Source organism: Pan troglodytes, chromosome 3 (genome assembly GCF_028858775.2).
Source record: "Pan troglodytes isolate AG18354 chromosome 3, NHGRI_mPanTro3-v2.0_pri, whole genome shotgun sequence".
NCBI classification, from domain to species: Eukaryota; Metazoa; Chordata; class Mammalia; order Primates; family Hominidae; genus Pan; species Pan troglodytes.
Window position 1 is genome coordinate 147,682,488 of NC_072401.2, and position 16,752 is coordinate 147,699,239.

At 40.4% G+C, this 16,752-nt stretch overlaps 1 protein-coding gene across 14 annotated transcripts in view; it reads right to left on the reverse strand.

Annotated features, from left to right (window-relative positions):
• The window catches only part of ZNF827 (zinc finger protein 827), a 180,820-nt gene that overhangs the window by 135,563 nt on the left and 28,505 nt on the right, over nucleotides 1-16,752 (reverse strand). For 13 of the 14 annotated variants that reach the window (XR_010156713.1, XR_010156714.1, XM_016952308.4 and 10 more), the window contains exon 2: nucleotides 8,433-9,479. Coding sequence is in view for 12 of the 14 variants with exons in the window: in XM_016952308.4 (XP_016807797.1) it covers nucleotides 8,433-9,479 (1,047 nt within the window). In the remaining 2 variants the exon portion in view is untranslated. Of the gene's footprint in view, nucleotides 1-8,432; nucleotides 9,480-14,598; nucleotides 15,687-16,752 lie in introns of those variants that run through there. The other variant, XM_054683417.2, reaches the window with a different exon arrangement.

Sequence of the window (16,752 nt, forward strand, 5' to 3'; positions counted from 1 at the left end):
TAAACAATCCTCTATATAACTAACCCTTTATTGGAAATACAATTGATTTTTTAAAAAAGTGTTAAACACACCAACGGGATGAAATCAGCCAAATCTATAATGTGTGAATTCCTCAAGACAAATGACCCAGTTTCTTCAACATGTAAATGGCATTTTTAAAAGAGAAGGGGTTATGGAAAAATAAAGACTTAAGAGATATATACCAAAAAAAAAAAAAAAAAGCAAGGTGTGAAGCTTATTTGGATTCTGTTTAAATAAAACCATTGTAAAAGGACATTTCTCAGATAATTGAGGAAATACTGATTATAGCTTGGATGTTCCAAAATATCATTTAGCAATTGTTGTTTCTGTAAGATGTGACAGTGGAATTGTGGTTATTTTTTTAAGTCCTTATCTGGTGAAGATATATACATGGAAGTATTTACAAACAAGCGGATATGATGTCTGGGATTTGCTTTAAAATACTTGAGAAAAAATAAAGGGAGGGAGTGGGAAGAATGGCATGAATAAATGGAACAAACAAAAAATGGTATCTTTTTATTCGCATATGAAAACTTCCTGGAAGCATACCCAGGAAACCACTAAGCAGTTACCACTGAAGGATTGTGGATTAAAAGGAAGGAATCAGGAGGGAAACTTGTGTTTTCATTTCATATCCTTCTGTACTATTTGAATTTTTTAATGTACACATTACTCTTTTAATTTTAAAAGAAAATATTCCCAAGAGTATACTTTAAAATAATCTCATCATGTATTTACTGGGTCAACTGAGTCTCTACATACAAAGGAGCACTTCAAATGGATAGAACCAGAGGGTTCTGGAATAAAGTTAGAGCATTCCAAAAATGCAGTTTTACTAATACAGGTCTATTGGTTAGCTCAACCATGCAACTTGAAAAAGAATCAAGTCTGAAATTTCCACTTGTGATGTGTTCCACCACATGTATTTCCTTTTTTAATTGGGGGAGTAACAGGAAATGAGGGTTTCCTTTTACTCTAGGAAAAGCACACCTTGTAGAAACATATAAACAAGCATTTTTATTAACCCCCTGTAGCTTTTCTGCTGTCTCTTTTTGTGAATTGCCTCTGCTGATCTGGAGTCCTATCTGTAATTATGTCTCTTGTCTTCTATCCTTCCTTGTCATTTCCTCCACCCTGATATTTTGATCATGAAGACTACATGATGAACAACAGACTGGAGAGAAAGGACTGAATCAGGCCTCTAGGTGAAATTATTGTCATACACTACAGGGAAATAATCATAACAATGTCTATTTGGGGTTGTAAGAACATCAAAATAATAGGAAAGAGATAAACAAACAGGCTGTCATTGATCCCCATCTTCAAGAAGTATGTCCCACTATCAAATTCCTAAACTGCCTAATTTTACAGAACTGTCTGGAAGAGGAGAGAAAAACTGAGATGTTTTCCACTGACCTGAGGTTTCACGGCACACCATAGGAAGGCAATAAAAGGGCATTACCTGAAAAAATGAACACTGCCGGCTTCCCCTCGCATCTTGCCTTGCCTAATGTGACCAATGTGTTTCCTATTCTTTCTGAGACCCCTCAGTCTTCACCCTAATCAACAATTCTTTATTTCAAATGTTTTACAGAGTACATTACATTTAATCCTGCATATTATTATTTCATATAAATCCATTTAGCTATGCTTCCTTAGTTTTAATTAGTACCAAAATACACAAGTTGGGTACAAATTAGGGTGCACTTGGACTGACTAGGAAAAAAATTAGAACACACAATGAAGAGAAACTAACTGCAAGAAATGTGGTCAAATAGCTACACTACTATAACTTTTGAAATTTTTAACTGATCACAGCAGGAAAGGAAGATGACAGAAACCAAATGATAAAAGTAACCGAAGTACCATGACTGATTTTCACCTTTGGCCAGTCATCTCACCGATAACATCTACATTTTTATTTATTCAAGAAAGAAATTTCATATTTTAGAAGGACGTTCTCCATGTGTTTATGATGTTGTTAACTACTTTAAAGAAGGGAGGAAGTAAGGTTGTATTCTATTTCGTATGCCAAACTATTTTCAGGAAACTGACAGCTGTAAATTACTCAAAGTTAGAACCTAAGGAAAGAGGACCACTTCCTCAGAATGAACCATACACTCTTGAGGCAATGGGATTGAAGTGTTCATAATTTTACCTAGTTTACAACTGCCTAATAAATAACTTTTCCCAAGTATATCACTAGCTAGTTATTATCACTGCAAACACAACTAAATTCCATCAAATGCTAAGAAAACAAGTGGGATGAACAGCTGCTAATTTGCTCCTCTGGAGAAAACATATTCTCTTCATAGGCAATAATATTATTGGAATAAACGAAATAATGAATGTGCATAAGACACCTGTCACATAGTAAATAGAAGCTACCTGTAGTAGCAGTTGTTGTAGTAAGAGTAGTGACAATAAACAAACTCTAAACATGCCCTGCAAAGCTGAAAACTCACCATCAGAGCAGATGTAAATCTAAACAACTAACATCACATAATAAATACACGGTTCAGAGCTTGGCCCAACCTGGTAGTTTGTCACTGGAGCCAATATGAAACAAATAAGCAGAAGTCCATAGTGTGGCTCAGGTAGGATCTGGCTCAGCCTAGACAAAATACTGATGGACAATCCAGCTCAGCAGGGAAAAAAAGAGACAAGGAAAAGACAGAAAAGAGTGGAGGGAGGAATTGGCTGCAACAGGGCCTGGAAGTCCTTACCTTTGTGTCTCCAGCCCCCAAACAATGCCAGGTACAACATATAATTCAGTAAGTGTGTGTTAGACCATAAGGAGATTAAATGAAAAAGGTTGGGTTAAGGGAATAGAGAGAAGTGAAATGAGGGCTAGAAATGAAAGGAAAAGACGCAGGAGGCTGCCAGTAAGTCCCAATGGAACTTGTGTTAGGCCAAGAGTGTATGTATGCCTTTCACATAGTGCCCCAATATACATTCTAAATGAATGGATGGATAAACAGATAAATGTTCATGTACTTAGACCTCAGCTATTTCCAAAAATGAACCTGGAGCAGCTTATATTAAAAATGCATATGGAATGACTACATCATTAATAAAGTACAGAGATATATGTTGAACCATTTATAATGAACAAGATCTGCCCAAAGCAGAGATGATCTTGTGGGAGGTTTGATAGTGAATTTTAAGAAGCAACATATTAAACTCAAAAATTGGAAAAAAAAAGTTTGTTTAGAGTTAATAAACAGAGTTTTAAAACACTGAGCTACAGTAGTAAATATAAGCAAGGAATTCTAAAACAGGAAAGGACCTTGGAGATCATCCAGCTCTGTTTACAGATGAGGATACTAAACTGAGGTAGTATGCTGCGAAGTCTCTCTACCAGTTAGTGGCAGAACTGAGATTACAGCTCATCTCTTCACTTCTGGTTTGCTGCTCTACCTATTGTCTATGCATAAATCCACAAAACAACAACAAAACTTCATTGGGCTGAAAAAAATTTTTTTTTTAAATCACGGAGGGTTGTAGTTGCTTAACTGCTTTAACACAAAGGTATTTTTAAAACAAATGTAACTGTTTTGTAGGCTTTGAAATCAAACTTCCTGTTGTTCAGTCCTATGTGGTGATTTGCAGCAAGTCAATATAACTTGCAACTGGGTAGTTTCTGCATATATACCTTACCATAAACTTAGGAGTTCAAGATGCCTGGTGACCCTGGATCTGCATAATCTGTGCATTATTACGGTCTCCATTCTGGACCTACTAACATTACCGGTATACATCTGTGTAGGATGACGACCTATCTTCCTTCCTAACAATACACATGGACTTTAAATCTTTTAACAGAATTTCTTTGTTATGTGTCTCAAATGCTATTTCATGGCAACAAAAAAAACCTAGGTTAGCAATGGATGTCCCTGGGTTTATCTGTTATTATGGATGCTGACTTTATTAATGCCTATTTTAACTAGTAAATATTCAGAGAATTCTGATATCTATAGCCATACTAAGTTTAAATCACTGTGAAAATACAATTGAGATTAATGACGGACAGTTCTAAAAATCTTGGTTAAAAAGTGAATTTTCTAAACAAGTTCATGTATGGGATCATTCTCAGATTAAGGCTTATTGAGACTTATGGCCGGGTCCTGTGCTTCATGCCTGTAATCCCAGCACTTTGGGGGCCTGAGTAGGGTGGATCACTTGAGGCCAGAAGTTCGAGACCAGCCTTACTAACATGGCGAAACCCCATCTCTACTAAAAATACAAAAATTAGTCAGGTGTGGTGGTGCATGCCTGTAGTCCCAGCTTCTTAGGAGGCTCAGGCACAAGAATTGCTTGAACCCGGGAGGCGGAGGCTGCAGTGAGCCGAGATCGCACCACCGCACTGTAGCCTGGGCTATAGAGCCAGACGCTGTCACAAACAAAAGATTTATTATAATAACCACGGGCCTAATGGGAGTATCAGGAGAGGTGATCTCCCTCTCTGGACTTTGTATGCTTTTGCAATAATTTTAATAACATCACATAAATATTAAAGAAAACAGCAGCCAGAAACCCCCTATGTATTGACCCACAGGAAATATTCTTAGTTCTCAGCTGTATGAGACCAGGTTTGCTCCTAAGAATATTTACATTTTATTCAGTACAATAAGATGTTTTGGAGACCCTCTCTCTGAAACTCTCCCTGTTATTTCTTTTAAACAGGAGTCTGGCATCCTGGGAATCTTGTTGGCCTTCTACAAGAAACTTTGTCTTTAAAATAAAAACCATTTATTTTATTCTTAGCTGCAACAGAACAGTAGCTTCAAAGAGAATTCAGTCAATGTGTGACATTTATCTTTATAGCAAACGGACATAATCTTCCCTCTATCGTGTCCCCTTTCAGAGGAGCCGTGTAGCATGTGCTGGGGGCGCAGGGTCACATGAAAGAAACCTCCCCCTCAAGTGTCACGTCTCTCTTGCAGGGCGGAAAGGCTATCGAGTGGTGGACTCTTTAAGGAATTAAATACACCATGACCTGGCAACCGCTGAATCCTGTTCAAAAAAGAAGAATAAGGCCAAACCTAAAAGACAATTTTTTTTCATGGTTTGGACTTCCCTTGACCTAAAGAAGGTCAAAGAAATGGTGGTGTCTAAATTACTCAAGGCGGGATCAGCTTTTCTAGCACATATCTCTTTGTAACTTAAGAATCAACTTCATATGCTTTTTTTTTGCGCATTTTGAGAAATCGCTTTTTAAAAATGAAAGCCCTGCCTGAAATCAGGATGGTGTGTAGTTTATTTTTGTGGCTTTTTGTTGTTGTCCTTGGGGGCGGTTATTATTTGTTTACTTAAGTCATTAGGCAACAGAAACTCTTTTCCCTGCTGTGAGAGGCCAGTGCACCTACGTATTTTGAATTAAACTAAGATTTCCTTCTAAGGGAGAGGAAAGAATAATAATGACAAATGTTCCCATACAGGGGTGATGACTCTCACCACATTTCCATAATGCTTCTTAGATAAATCGAAGGTACATCCCAATCCAGCCCCAGGTGGCCCCCAAACCAACAGTATAATGTGTGGAAGGTGGGGGAGGGAGGGGGAGGGAAGAAAGGGGAGTTGGGGAGGGTAGAGGGGACAGATGGAGATGATCCACCTTTCCTTCCACTCCTCAGATGCCAAAATCAGTGATCCCCAGTAACACCAAATCATGTACCCATGATACAAAGACAAATAACAAAATTAGATACTCTGTGAACTCCTTATTAACCCATAATCTAGCTAGGCTGCTGGGAAGTGATGACATTCACTTTAACTGAAAAGAGTGAGGGCATCCCCTCTTCTGTTTCCAAGCCGTGCAATAACAAACAGAACTTGAACGTAGGATGGGCCCACGTGGACGTATGGAATATTTTTCGGGTAACAATTTCAAGGACCCTCATTTTCTTGGCAGTGATCTTTCCTCATGCATGAGTTTTACAAAATGAAAGATTTTTTAAATAAAATTACTCTGCTGATGAAGCTGCTTCTTCAAGTCTTAGACTGAACAGAGGCATGTTGAAATGGGAGAGTTGGGGTGGGGAGGCCTTAGGTACAAGTCAATCAGCACAGGGTTCTATAACCCAAAGCTGAGAAGATCCTTTCCCTCCTCTTTCAGTTTGAACATTCTGAACATCCCTTGATTAAAATATTAAGTGTTTCAGCAATATAATAAATATAGTAAAAAGCAAAGTAAGAAACGATTTCTTATAGATCTCCCATATTCAATTATTCTGAGAACCCCACTGAGTTGCTGGCATAGATTAAGTGTATTTAAACCAAAAAGGAACATAGCTTTTCCCTTGGGTGTATCTCCCACAACAAAACAAACAAAAAGTCTACCATTCACTGGAAGCTCATGACCTCTTTCTCATCTTTACATGTATCTGGTTGTTTGAGTGAAAAAAATTATATTCACAACCATTGCTGGTTATACCGGAGACTTTAATATGACAAAGCTGCTACAGTCTGGGCTTCAGGAAACATGGTTTTATCAGTCACTTCTTTCCAAGTCTTCAATCAACTAAAGTTTATTATTAACTTTGCATAAGCTTTTCCAACTAACAAATGTCCAGATGAATTATATACTAGAAACGCCATTCACACATTTATTCAATAACTAGATATGCAGAATATACATATATATAATTCTTATTTTCTTTTTTTTATTTTTATTTTTTTGAGACAGAGTCTCATCCAGGCTGCACTGCAGTGACACGATCTCAGCTCACTGCAACCTCTGCCTCCCGGGTTCAAGCAATTCTCCTGCCTCAGCCTCCCAAGTAGCTGGGATTACAGGCGCACACCACCACGCCTGGCTAATTTTTGTATTTTTAGTAGAGACGGAGTTTCACCATATTGGTCAGGATGGTCTTGACCCCCTGACCTCAGGTGACCCACCCACCTTGGCCCCTCAAAGTGCTAGGATTACAGGTGTGAGCCACTGCGCCCGGCCTAAAATTTTATTTTATATACAGCCATACCTCTCTTTCTACTGCTATCCCTAAATGAAATTTCTATAAGTCAGGAGTGATTTTTTCCATCGTAGAACTACCCCAGCCTCCTTTGCTCTTCTCTTTGTTTCCTAATTTTACCCATTTCTCTCCTTATTTCCCCAGATGGCAGGTGAGAAGAGAGGAGAAGTGGAACTTAGAATTGACAACATCCTAGGATTTTACTGACATTTCAGAAACTCTGGAGAGAACAGTTTGGATCACCAAGAGTCATAAAAGTCCCAGATACCCATTTTCCTCGTTGTCTTCTGCTGTTGACTCAAGTTTTGAAGTAATTATAATTAGTGAATATAGCTCACTCAGCCATTTAAATGGAAATTTGTCATAAATGCATCAAATTGACATTAACTGTGATCGTTCCGTCAATTATTTGCCATTCCAAACCCTCTTCATCATTGTTGCTGAAAATAATCAAAAGTTGGTTAGACACACACGATGGCAATGTTTGTACCGATGAGGATGCACATAGCCTACTTCCTGCTCCAGTCTGGCAGGATATCCTTAAGAGACATCTGAAACCCCAACACGCATCCCAGGAACGTGTATTTATCATGTACACAATTTTAAAGCAAACCAGAGCAAGAAATGGTGTTTCCACTGTGAGAATTCAAGTGACTAAATTTCTCCCTCAGATGAATAATTGTGAACGCTAAGGTCCTATATGACAGCGATTTCTCCTTTGGAAAGACTGCCTCCACTAGAAAAACCTTAGGATTCAAATTTTCCACATGCATATTCCTTCAAAATTGGATTGGATTTGAATTAAATAAAGCATTCACAGGAAATGTGTTGATTATGTTTGATTGACAATCTTTTTGAGTTCTTATAGGACAAGAAATTGTAGGAGAATAGGATACGTGAAAAGGGCTTAAATTCCACAAAAAGTAATAAAAATGCTAACATAAAAGTATATGGTGTGATAAATTAGGGCAGAGTAGTTCCTGATTGTACAAAAGTCCATTTGTGATGGAGGCAGCAGGAGTGTGGGCTCTCCCTTGTCCACTATTTCAAAAGCAGTGGGTTTTTTTCCCCTTATGTTCAGTGATGCCATGCACTCCATGACAAAGATGCTTTGATCTTCTCCCATTAAATATATCTTGTATGGACCTAGCCTGAACTTAGTAAGAAAAAAAAATCATTTGTATGAAAGGGAGGGAATGCTGTATGTCTCTAAGATTATTCATTACCTTTCAAAAGTGAAGCTATTTGTGAAGTCTTTGTGTAATACGTACATGAAAGACTACTATGCTGCTTACTTAAAGTATTTTTGTTGTGCTCTTGCTTTTTTATTCCTGCCTCAGATCAGATGGGGAACCCAACTGAAAAAAGCAATGAATAAGACATCGCGGTTTATAGTCTAAAGGACTTACACGATGATTGAAAGAAAAGATGCCATACCTGAATTGGAGGGTTTAGAAACTCTTCCCTTAGGAACTGGGAGTAATAATAATTCCAGGGATTGTGGTGGTGGTGGTGGAGGTGGAGGTGGCGGTGGAGGTGGCGGAGTGACTTTTTCTGGTTTCTTCTCTGAAGGCGGGGGCGGTAGAGGGTCCTCAGGCAGCAGCGATGATTTCTCAGCCAGAAGACTGCCCGCAGCCCTTGCGGCCACCTCCTTCAGAAGGGCCGCTGAGGAGGTCATAGAAGCCAGGGAAAGGAAGGAGCTGGCCGGTGGAGGGTGCTCCTGACCAGGAGTCAAACTTCTTTCACTGACCTTCTTGGACAAAGCGGCCAAGGTAGAACTGGCAGACTGGGAGCTAAAAGGGGAGGAAAAGGACTCAAATCGCATGGTCTCCTCAGTCCTGGTGAGAGATTTGTCCTGCAGAACGGCATTGGCTGCAGCTTTCAGTTTTAGGATGGCTGAATCCGGAGACAAGCTGCAGGTGGTGGTTGAGTTTGGCAACCACTTACCTTGATTCCATATAAAACGGTTACTTGGAGTGTATTGGTCATTCTGTTCCTGCTTCTCGGCCAACTTCCTGGCCAGAACACTGAGCTGCTGGGCGTGGTGGGAAGGCGGGGAAAAGGAGAGGTTCGAGCCAACGTTTACGGGGGACTCCACTCTGCCATTAGCCGTGGCTGCAGCATCGAGTTTGAGGGAACCAGCCTCCAGCAGCCGCCTCAAATTGCTGCTCAGGGGCTTGTTGGAGCCTGGGTCATCGTCACACAAAGAAGACACTCCCGGGGAAAGGTGATCTTGACACTGCAGTGAGTCTCGCAGGACCTCACTGTCCAGTGCCACCAGCTCCAACGTGTGGCTGCTGGGAGTCGTGCTTCCCAAGGAGGTGTCCGGGGACGTGGACTGCTCCTGGATCCGGTCCTCCAGAGACAACTTATAGTTCTCCTGGACTTCCCCATAGGATGCTTCTGACGGAGTCTCTGAAGAGTTTCCATACCAGTGTTCTCCTTCACTGAGCTCTCCCTCCGCCTCTTCCTGCCTACTAACATCTGGGGAGAATTAAGAAGATCAGGTTTACTCCCAAAGTGAACAATAAGTAAGTCTCAAGACATTCAAATGGAGGTGATGACATGCTTTCTCTTCCCTTCCACCCAAGAACCAAATGAAAGGTGGCAACAGCCTTAACAGAATGTCAGACAGACTTGGCAGAAGCCTGAAAAAAGTAAAAAATGCTACACAGGCAAAGGTAAAAACATACCCAAGTAGTCCAGATAAGTTGAAAGGGAAAAGAAGGAAAAAGAAAAATGGATCTGGTAAAGAGGTAATTGGATGAAGAAACTGCTATTTTCAGGGAATGGGGGGAAATGGAAAGAAGCCTATATCCTTGTGAAAAACCAGCACAGTATGTTTAGCACTGTGACAGAATGAGAGAGGCAGCCTGGCATAGTGGGACACAGACCGTGAGACACAGACAGTGGGAAGCGCTTCCCTACTTTCTAACTCCGTGACTCTAGGCAAGTCACTGAGCTGGTCTGAGAATCCACTTCCTCCAATATAAGATGCAATTCATTTTTTAAAAAGCTTATCAAAAATGTACATAATACCTGCTTAACTCACTTTATCAGTTGTTATAAAGCTTATATCATAATAAGCATGTGATCATGTTTTGAAAACAGTCAAGTACCGTATAAAATCAGATTTCATTAGCAAACACTACTCACATTTCTGACTTCTGACTATGACAGTACCTCCCATGTTATGCATGCTACCTATTTGAGGGTCCTCAACTCCAGTCATCAACATGCTTGCCATATTATCACAGGCAGCGGTTAGGAATGTGTTCCCTCCCTCCACTAAGAGTGTCTTTTCATTATTTTCTATTTATCGATCCACCACTACCACTCCCATGACACTCCCATGCACCAGTTAGGCAGGCTCCTTGCCATTCTAGGGGCATTCATGAGCCCTGCCACTTTTCTACCTTTTCTCACGATATTCCTTCTATCTCAAATGTCTTTCCCCAGAAAAGCTGATTGTCCAATTCTACTTACCCTTCAACACCCGGCTCAAAGGTTTCTTCCTTACAATTCTCCCTGGAACTCTCACTCAGAATGAACAAAACTAAGATCCTGCCTTCTTGGAGCTTACATTCCAGTGGGGGAAGACAAGTGTCAAACAAAATTAATAAATGGGTAAATAACATAGCATGCCAGAGGGTGATAAGTCCATGGAAAACCACATAGGGCAAGACATGGAGGATGGGGAGTAATGGGTGGGAAGAGAGCTGCAATTTTAAACAGGTGGTCAAGGTGGAGCTTCACAGAAGTGGTGACATTTCAGCAAAGACTTGGAGGAAGTGAGAAACTGACCATGCAGAGGGAGAGTCACTGTGAAGGCCCTGCTGTGGGAACATGCCTGGCACGTCCATGGAACAGCACTGAAGCCAGTGTGCATGGGGTGCAGTGAGTGAGGCCAGAGCAGTGCCATAGGAGGTCAGAGAATATCATGAGTCAGTGTGTGTTGGCATGTGTATGAGAGTGTGTATGCACGTGCGTGTGTGCGCGTGTGCGCACATGCACTATGGTGCAGGAGTGGGGTCACACAGATCTACAGGACGTTGTGAACTGCAGAAAGGTCTTCTGAATTTGGCAAAACTGGGTACCACTGGAGGGTTTGTGGCAAGCGAGTGTTATGACATGACTTATGTTGTCAAAGCATTGTTCTGGCTGCTGTGTGGAAAACAGACTTCAGGTACAAGGATGAGCACAAAGAGGCCAGCTAGGAGGCTAGGATCCAGGTGGGGATTATGAAGGCTCAGCTCAGGACTGCAAGGCGTGAGAAGTGACTCAATTAGGTGCATACTTTTATTGCAGAGCCAACATTCTCATATTTTGTTTATATTGGTTTTATATTACTCTAAATTATCTGTCTGCTGTTGGCTTCCTTCTAAAGTGGTGCTCCTAGAGGGCAGGAATTGTATTTTATTATCTACATATTCCACACTGTGCCTAGCACAATGTCTGGTCCCTAGCAGAGTTCAATGTATGTGTAGGGATTGAGCCAAAATCCCTCCTTGTGCCAAGTTTTGCCATATAGCATGCTGTTTCTTTTTGAAATAGAAATAACTAGAACTAGTAATGCATGAACTATACACTAATACATTGATCTTCCCATGCTATTTAGAGAAGAAATGTCACAAATGACAAATTCTCTTTCACGAAGCTAAAATTCTGCAACTCCTTCCTGAGATTCTTTATTAAGTTATCAAGAAAATGTAAAATATCAAATGGAATTTGCTGGGAAAAAAAGCAGATTAAATTGAATTTTCTCTGTTAAAAACAGTCTGGTTCTTTGTGATCTGCCACATTTCCTCCTTCCCAGTTGATTTTAACATTTTTCATCTTTCCTGAAATTGGCGGCGACCCTAAACTCATCATTTCCCCAGTGGCTTCTTGGAGAGATGCTTTTTACCAAACACCAAGCAGTCAACATCAATTTCAACAATAGGGCTAATTTTATGTTTCTTTGGCAAACCACCTTTCTTGATTTCAGATTAAACATCTCATCCTTCAGTAGAATCACATAGGAAGTATCCTATAAATAGTAAGTCAAAAGTTTAAAAATCCCTACAGTAAGAATTTGTTGAGTATCTGCTCAAAGAATCTTTTCTTTAATCTTTATTATTAAATGAAGTACACTCATTAAGTGAAGTAACGGGAAAATATATCATTCAAATTTAAATACTTTTAGGTCATATGTGTGTCATACCAGAGTAGCTCAAGATAGTCAAGAATGGTTCCAAACTAATGCAGTAGGGTCACCTAACAGCATACCTAAAATCTAGGTTTTGAGAACCACAAGAAGTTACAACCACACATCAAATCTTGTCATTTTACTCAGACTATTAAATACGTTAAGTAAAGGTTACTGGCTGAATCAAAGACACATGACCACGTAGAGCTAATGCAGAAACCAAGAACCCCAAATCTCTCAGCTGGCCCAGTGCTTCTCTGCAAGGTTCCACTGCACAATCTGCAGACAGAACCGCTGAACGACGACTTCTAGAGAGCTCTGAGCAGCTGCTCACCCGCTTTCCATTCCCCCATCCTTCCTGCCAACCTCTTGAATCAGAAATCAGCAAGGGATTCTCTTAGATAAGGACAGTATTCACTCTTTATCTTGAGATAAATCATTAAGAGGTGAGCACTCATTATTCCTGTACTCTAATCTCTTCATTCCCATTCTGCCTCTTCTTTGTTGGAGTCGGTCAAAAGGAGATTCAAATGCCTAAAGAATTTAGCACTTCTACTGGCAAAGTCCCAAAAGCAAAGCTTAATTTCCTAACCCCCTCCACACCCTCAGTGAGCAAGAATATTCCCCCTCCAAACGTGCTGAAACAGGTGAGTGTGCAAACAGGTAAGTGTGCCAAAGGCTAAAGAAACTGTCAATTCAGGTTCTAATCCTACCAAGCAGTGATAAAGATGTCTGAACCTTCTTGAAAGATACAACAGCTAATGTCTACATTTAAAGCAACTTTCCTAACTTGTCAAAACACAAACTCAAAACAAACAAGTGAATAAAAAAAGTATTTCTTAAACAGAACTGTTTGTGGCTCCTAAAATGCCTAGATAATTTCTCAACCATCCATCCCTCTGTTGTTTGCAGACTCGATCACTGAGATACACACACCTCTGGACTGCAAGAAAACTTGGATGCATGAAGAGTATCTCTTAAATTCATAATACCCTATTAATCACTTTTCTGAAGATGCTGCTACTGAAATTGAGGTTATTCAAGAAATAAGTTACCATATAATTTTAATGCATGGCATAGAAAGAGAAAGAGCAGAAACTTGAGGAGAAACATACCTGAAATTATTCTGGCAATACCTGAGGTTAAATAAATGGTGAGAGGAGCTTTGGGAGAAATGAATGCAAGAAAATGAGGATGTGCAGAGGGTGGGGAAAAATTATAAGAAGTTCAAACAAATATGTCTGTGTTCACAAAGCAGCAAGGATTTTCTCCCACTTTTTTTTTCTTCTTTTTTTGCCTGCTGGGCTCCTCTATTTTCATGTCCAATCTCATAATGGAGGAGTTCTTGAATGTTGCAGTGGTCTAGCTATGGTGAGCTCTCCTTCTGCAGAGTCTGTAGGACAACCTGCACCTTTCCTAGCCTGGAATTTCCTTTCGCACTACATCGTGAGAAAAAGTTCTCTCATTGTGGAGCTCAAAACAAAGCATTTTAAAAATCTAGATGAATTTGCTGGACACAACAAACTTTAGAACATGCAAGCCTTGACTTTTGTGTCTCTCTTTCACAATCTGAGAAGTCTCAGGCAGCAAGACACCTCCATTTTCCAGTCTGCCAACCAGCGCAGACTCTTCACATGGAATCACAGAGCAGCACTGCACAAGCCAAGGTCCTGGAAGTGCTTCCTGCGGTACAGTGACCGTGGATTTCACAGCTTTCTTAACCAAGGCTTCCCGGGGAAGCCTCTAAGTGGCCAATGTAAATAACTTCCTTGTAAATACATTATTTTTAACCTCCAGAGAAGAAAGCTATTTCCATTGCTAATTTTACAACAACCTCTGTCTCTGACTGTCAGGTTCACACTCATTCTTGTCAATTTTACACAACAGTCTGTTTTTGTGTGTGTTTTCCCTTTAAATCAGAAACACAAAGAATTAAGAATAGCAATGGTGCAATTACAGAATGAAAATATGCTGAATAAATTTTGTTTCCATGTGGCGAATATTTCTCCTTTGGGGAAAACAAAACAAAATTCCACTACCTAACACATTTATTTATAATTCAGTTCTCAAGCAGCAACTCAGTAACTTGATATCTACAACTCTTGCTGCATTCTCGGTAGAGAATGTCTTTTCAACTCACTTCCTTTTTGGTTTGACAGTTTTAATCAGATGCATTTAATTGGACCAATATACATCTCAGAGCATCCTCGTTCAGAAAGATTGTGAGTGCACAGTGAAAAAATATATAACAAAGAGACACCTATTAATTTTCAAGCTTTTTGGTTTAAGCAAGTGGGGAAGGAAGCCTAAAAGTCCCATTTCTAAATCTACTCGCAAACTATTCCCACCAGTCAGTCCATATGAATCTAGCCAGCAGGTTTTAATGAGAACAGGACTTGAATTCTTAGGACTCACCTGGCATAGGATTGGAGAGATGCTTTCTCACGGTCAACTCTCTAACAATCAGTGTCTCCAACACTCTCTTCTTGTGACCACAGGTATGTTCACCTGGTACCTACCAACCAACCTTCTGGTTTATTTTCATGTAAAAATCTTGTAAGTTTTCCCTTTCCTACTAATACACTTCTATAGCTAAATATATAATGCCTTTTAAGATCATACATTTCCATTAGCATTATCAGTTATACTCATAATAAGTGCTGCAAATCATACAACCAACTTTTACATGCAGTTTTACATAAAAGTAGTTTGTAAGTTTACTACAAAAGTTATTAGCAAAACCAGTGCTACTAATTGACTTAATTCAACAAGCATTTACTGATCACCTACTATGTTCAGGGAACTGTTCCCTGCAAAGGGAAACTCAGAGACACAACAGTCTCTGGCATAAAAGTTTCTAATCAACAGAAGAGTGAGGGTTTCACAAGCATTCAAAGCATAATGACTGGTGCCACCATACAGAAACAGCAAGGGTTGTGTAAGCACAAAAGAGGGAATAATGAACTCCAGAGGTGCAGGTGGCTTTGGAAATGGACCTCAAAGGATGAGGGCGATTTTAATAGTAGACAAAAATTCATTAACAAGCAGCCTTGCTCCTCAGCAAATTATCAAAAAGGAAATATGCCAGTCATGGAGAAAGCTAATATTCAAGTGATATATGTTGGATAAATTAACCCAATGAAAAAATTGTATATTTTTATAAAATACACTATCTTCACATTTTAAAAATATACTATTGATTTGTCAAAGGTAGACCTTACCAACTATTTTACCATACTCACTAGTTTTGAAATCAAACTATTACATTATAAATACCTGGAGGCAAGGCTATGAGTTAGTCATTTTTGTGTTCCTTCTTGATTCCCTGCTCATAGTAGGGGTATCTGGGCTCCTGTGATTGTAAATGACAGAAAACCAGCAGGACCGCATGAAGCAATAAGGGAATTTTCTCAGTTCCTGTACCAAACAATAAAAGGGGCACAATGGAGCCAGCATCAGATAGGATGTCGAAAGCACCATCAGGGCTCTCTCTCATTCGCCTCTAGTCTCTTCCTCTCAGGCCACTTTTCCCAGGAGGCTGAAAACCTGGCTGCAACCGGTTCTGGGTTTTCACTCTCAATGACTTCCCACTAGAGAAAGGTCTTTACGCCTCTGATTGGCCTGTTGGAGGTCATGTTCCCCTCCATGGGCCTATCACTGAAGCCAGGGGGCGGGTTCTACAATGGGCTCAATGTGGGTCACAGAAGAAAGGAGAGGGAAGAGGTATCAGGAAGACAAAAGCAATGACCTCTATAATGTTTAATAAAGGTTTCTTCTGCCGCATATCAGGCTGTTCTGAATCAATTTTATGATGCTAAGCATAAAACACATCCGCATTTAGGCCGGTTTTACTTGCCAAGTTTTAAATTGTCCCTTTGTAGCCTGAAAGCCTTAGCACATCCCCCACACCAGGTCTGCCTGAAACTAAGAGACCTCTCGCGTCTTCAAGGCTCCAAGTCCACAGTCTGAGGTAAATGCACGGCCGGCAATCGGCTTCACAGGACAGAGACTCGGAGATTACAGTTATCGAAACACGGATGTCCAGGACACCCAACCGCTGTCAGTGTGCCCAGGAAGAAAATGTAAGAACTGCTAGTTATTTAAAACTGCCAGGGTGCAGAAGACAACCAGATTCCTGTCACCAGTCCAGCTAGGGAAAAGGTGCTGCAAAGGCATGAGGAAGTGAGAGGAAGTCTGGAGACGAGAGTAGTCCACACACGGGGGGAGGGAGGGGCTCCTGGGTCAAGACGAGCATTTGGCACACAGCAACATTTTCAAATCATTATTCTAAATGACCGTGAGTAAAATAAAGGTAACACAAATGAACGCATCACTCCTCTGCAGAGTGAGTTCCAAACAGTAGCTAAGTCAGTTTCAGTATTCTTCATATAAAGTGCTTAGCCAGACCTTCCATGGCCAAGGAACTGCCCGTGTTCCTCCCTCTACCTGCCCGTCTCAGCAGGAATGGCAACTCCTCCATCCTTTCAATTACTTAGACCCAAAACCATGCCACCTCCCTTGACTCTTCTCTTTCTCTCAGACCCCACATCCAATTCATTCTCGGATTCC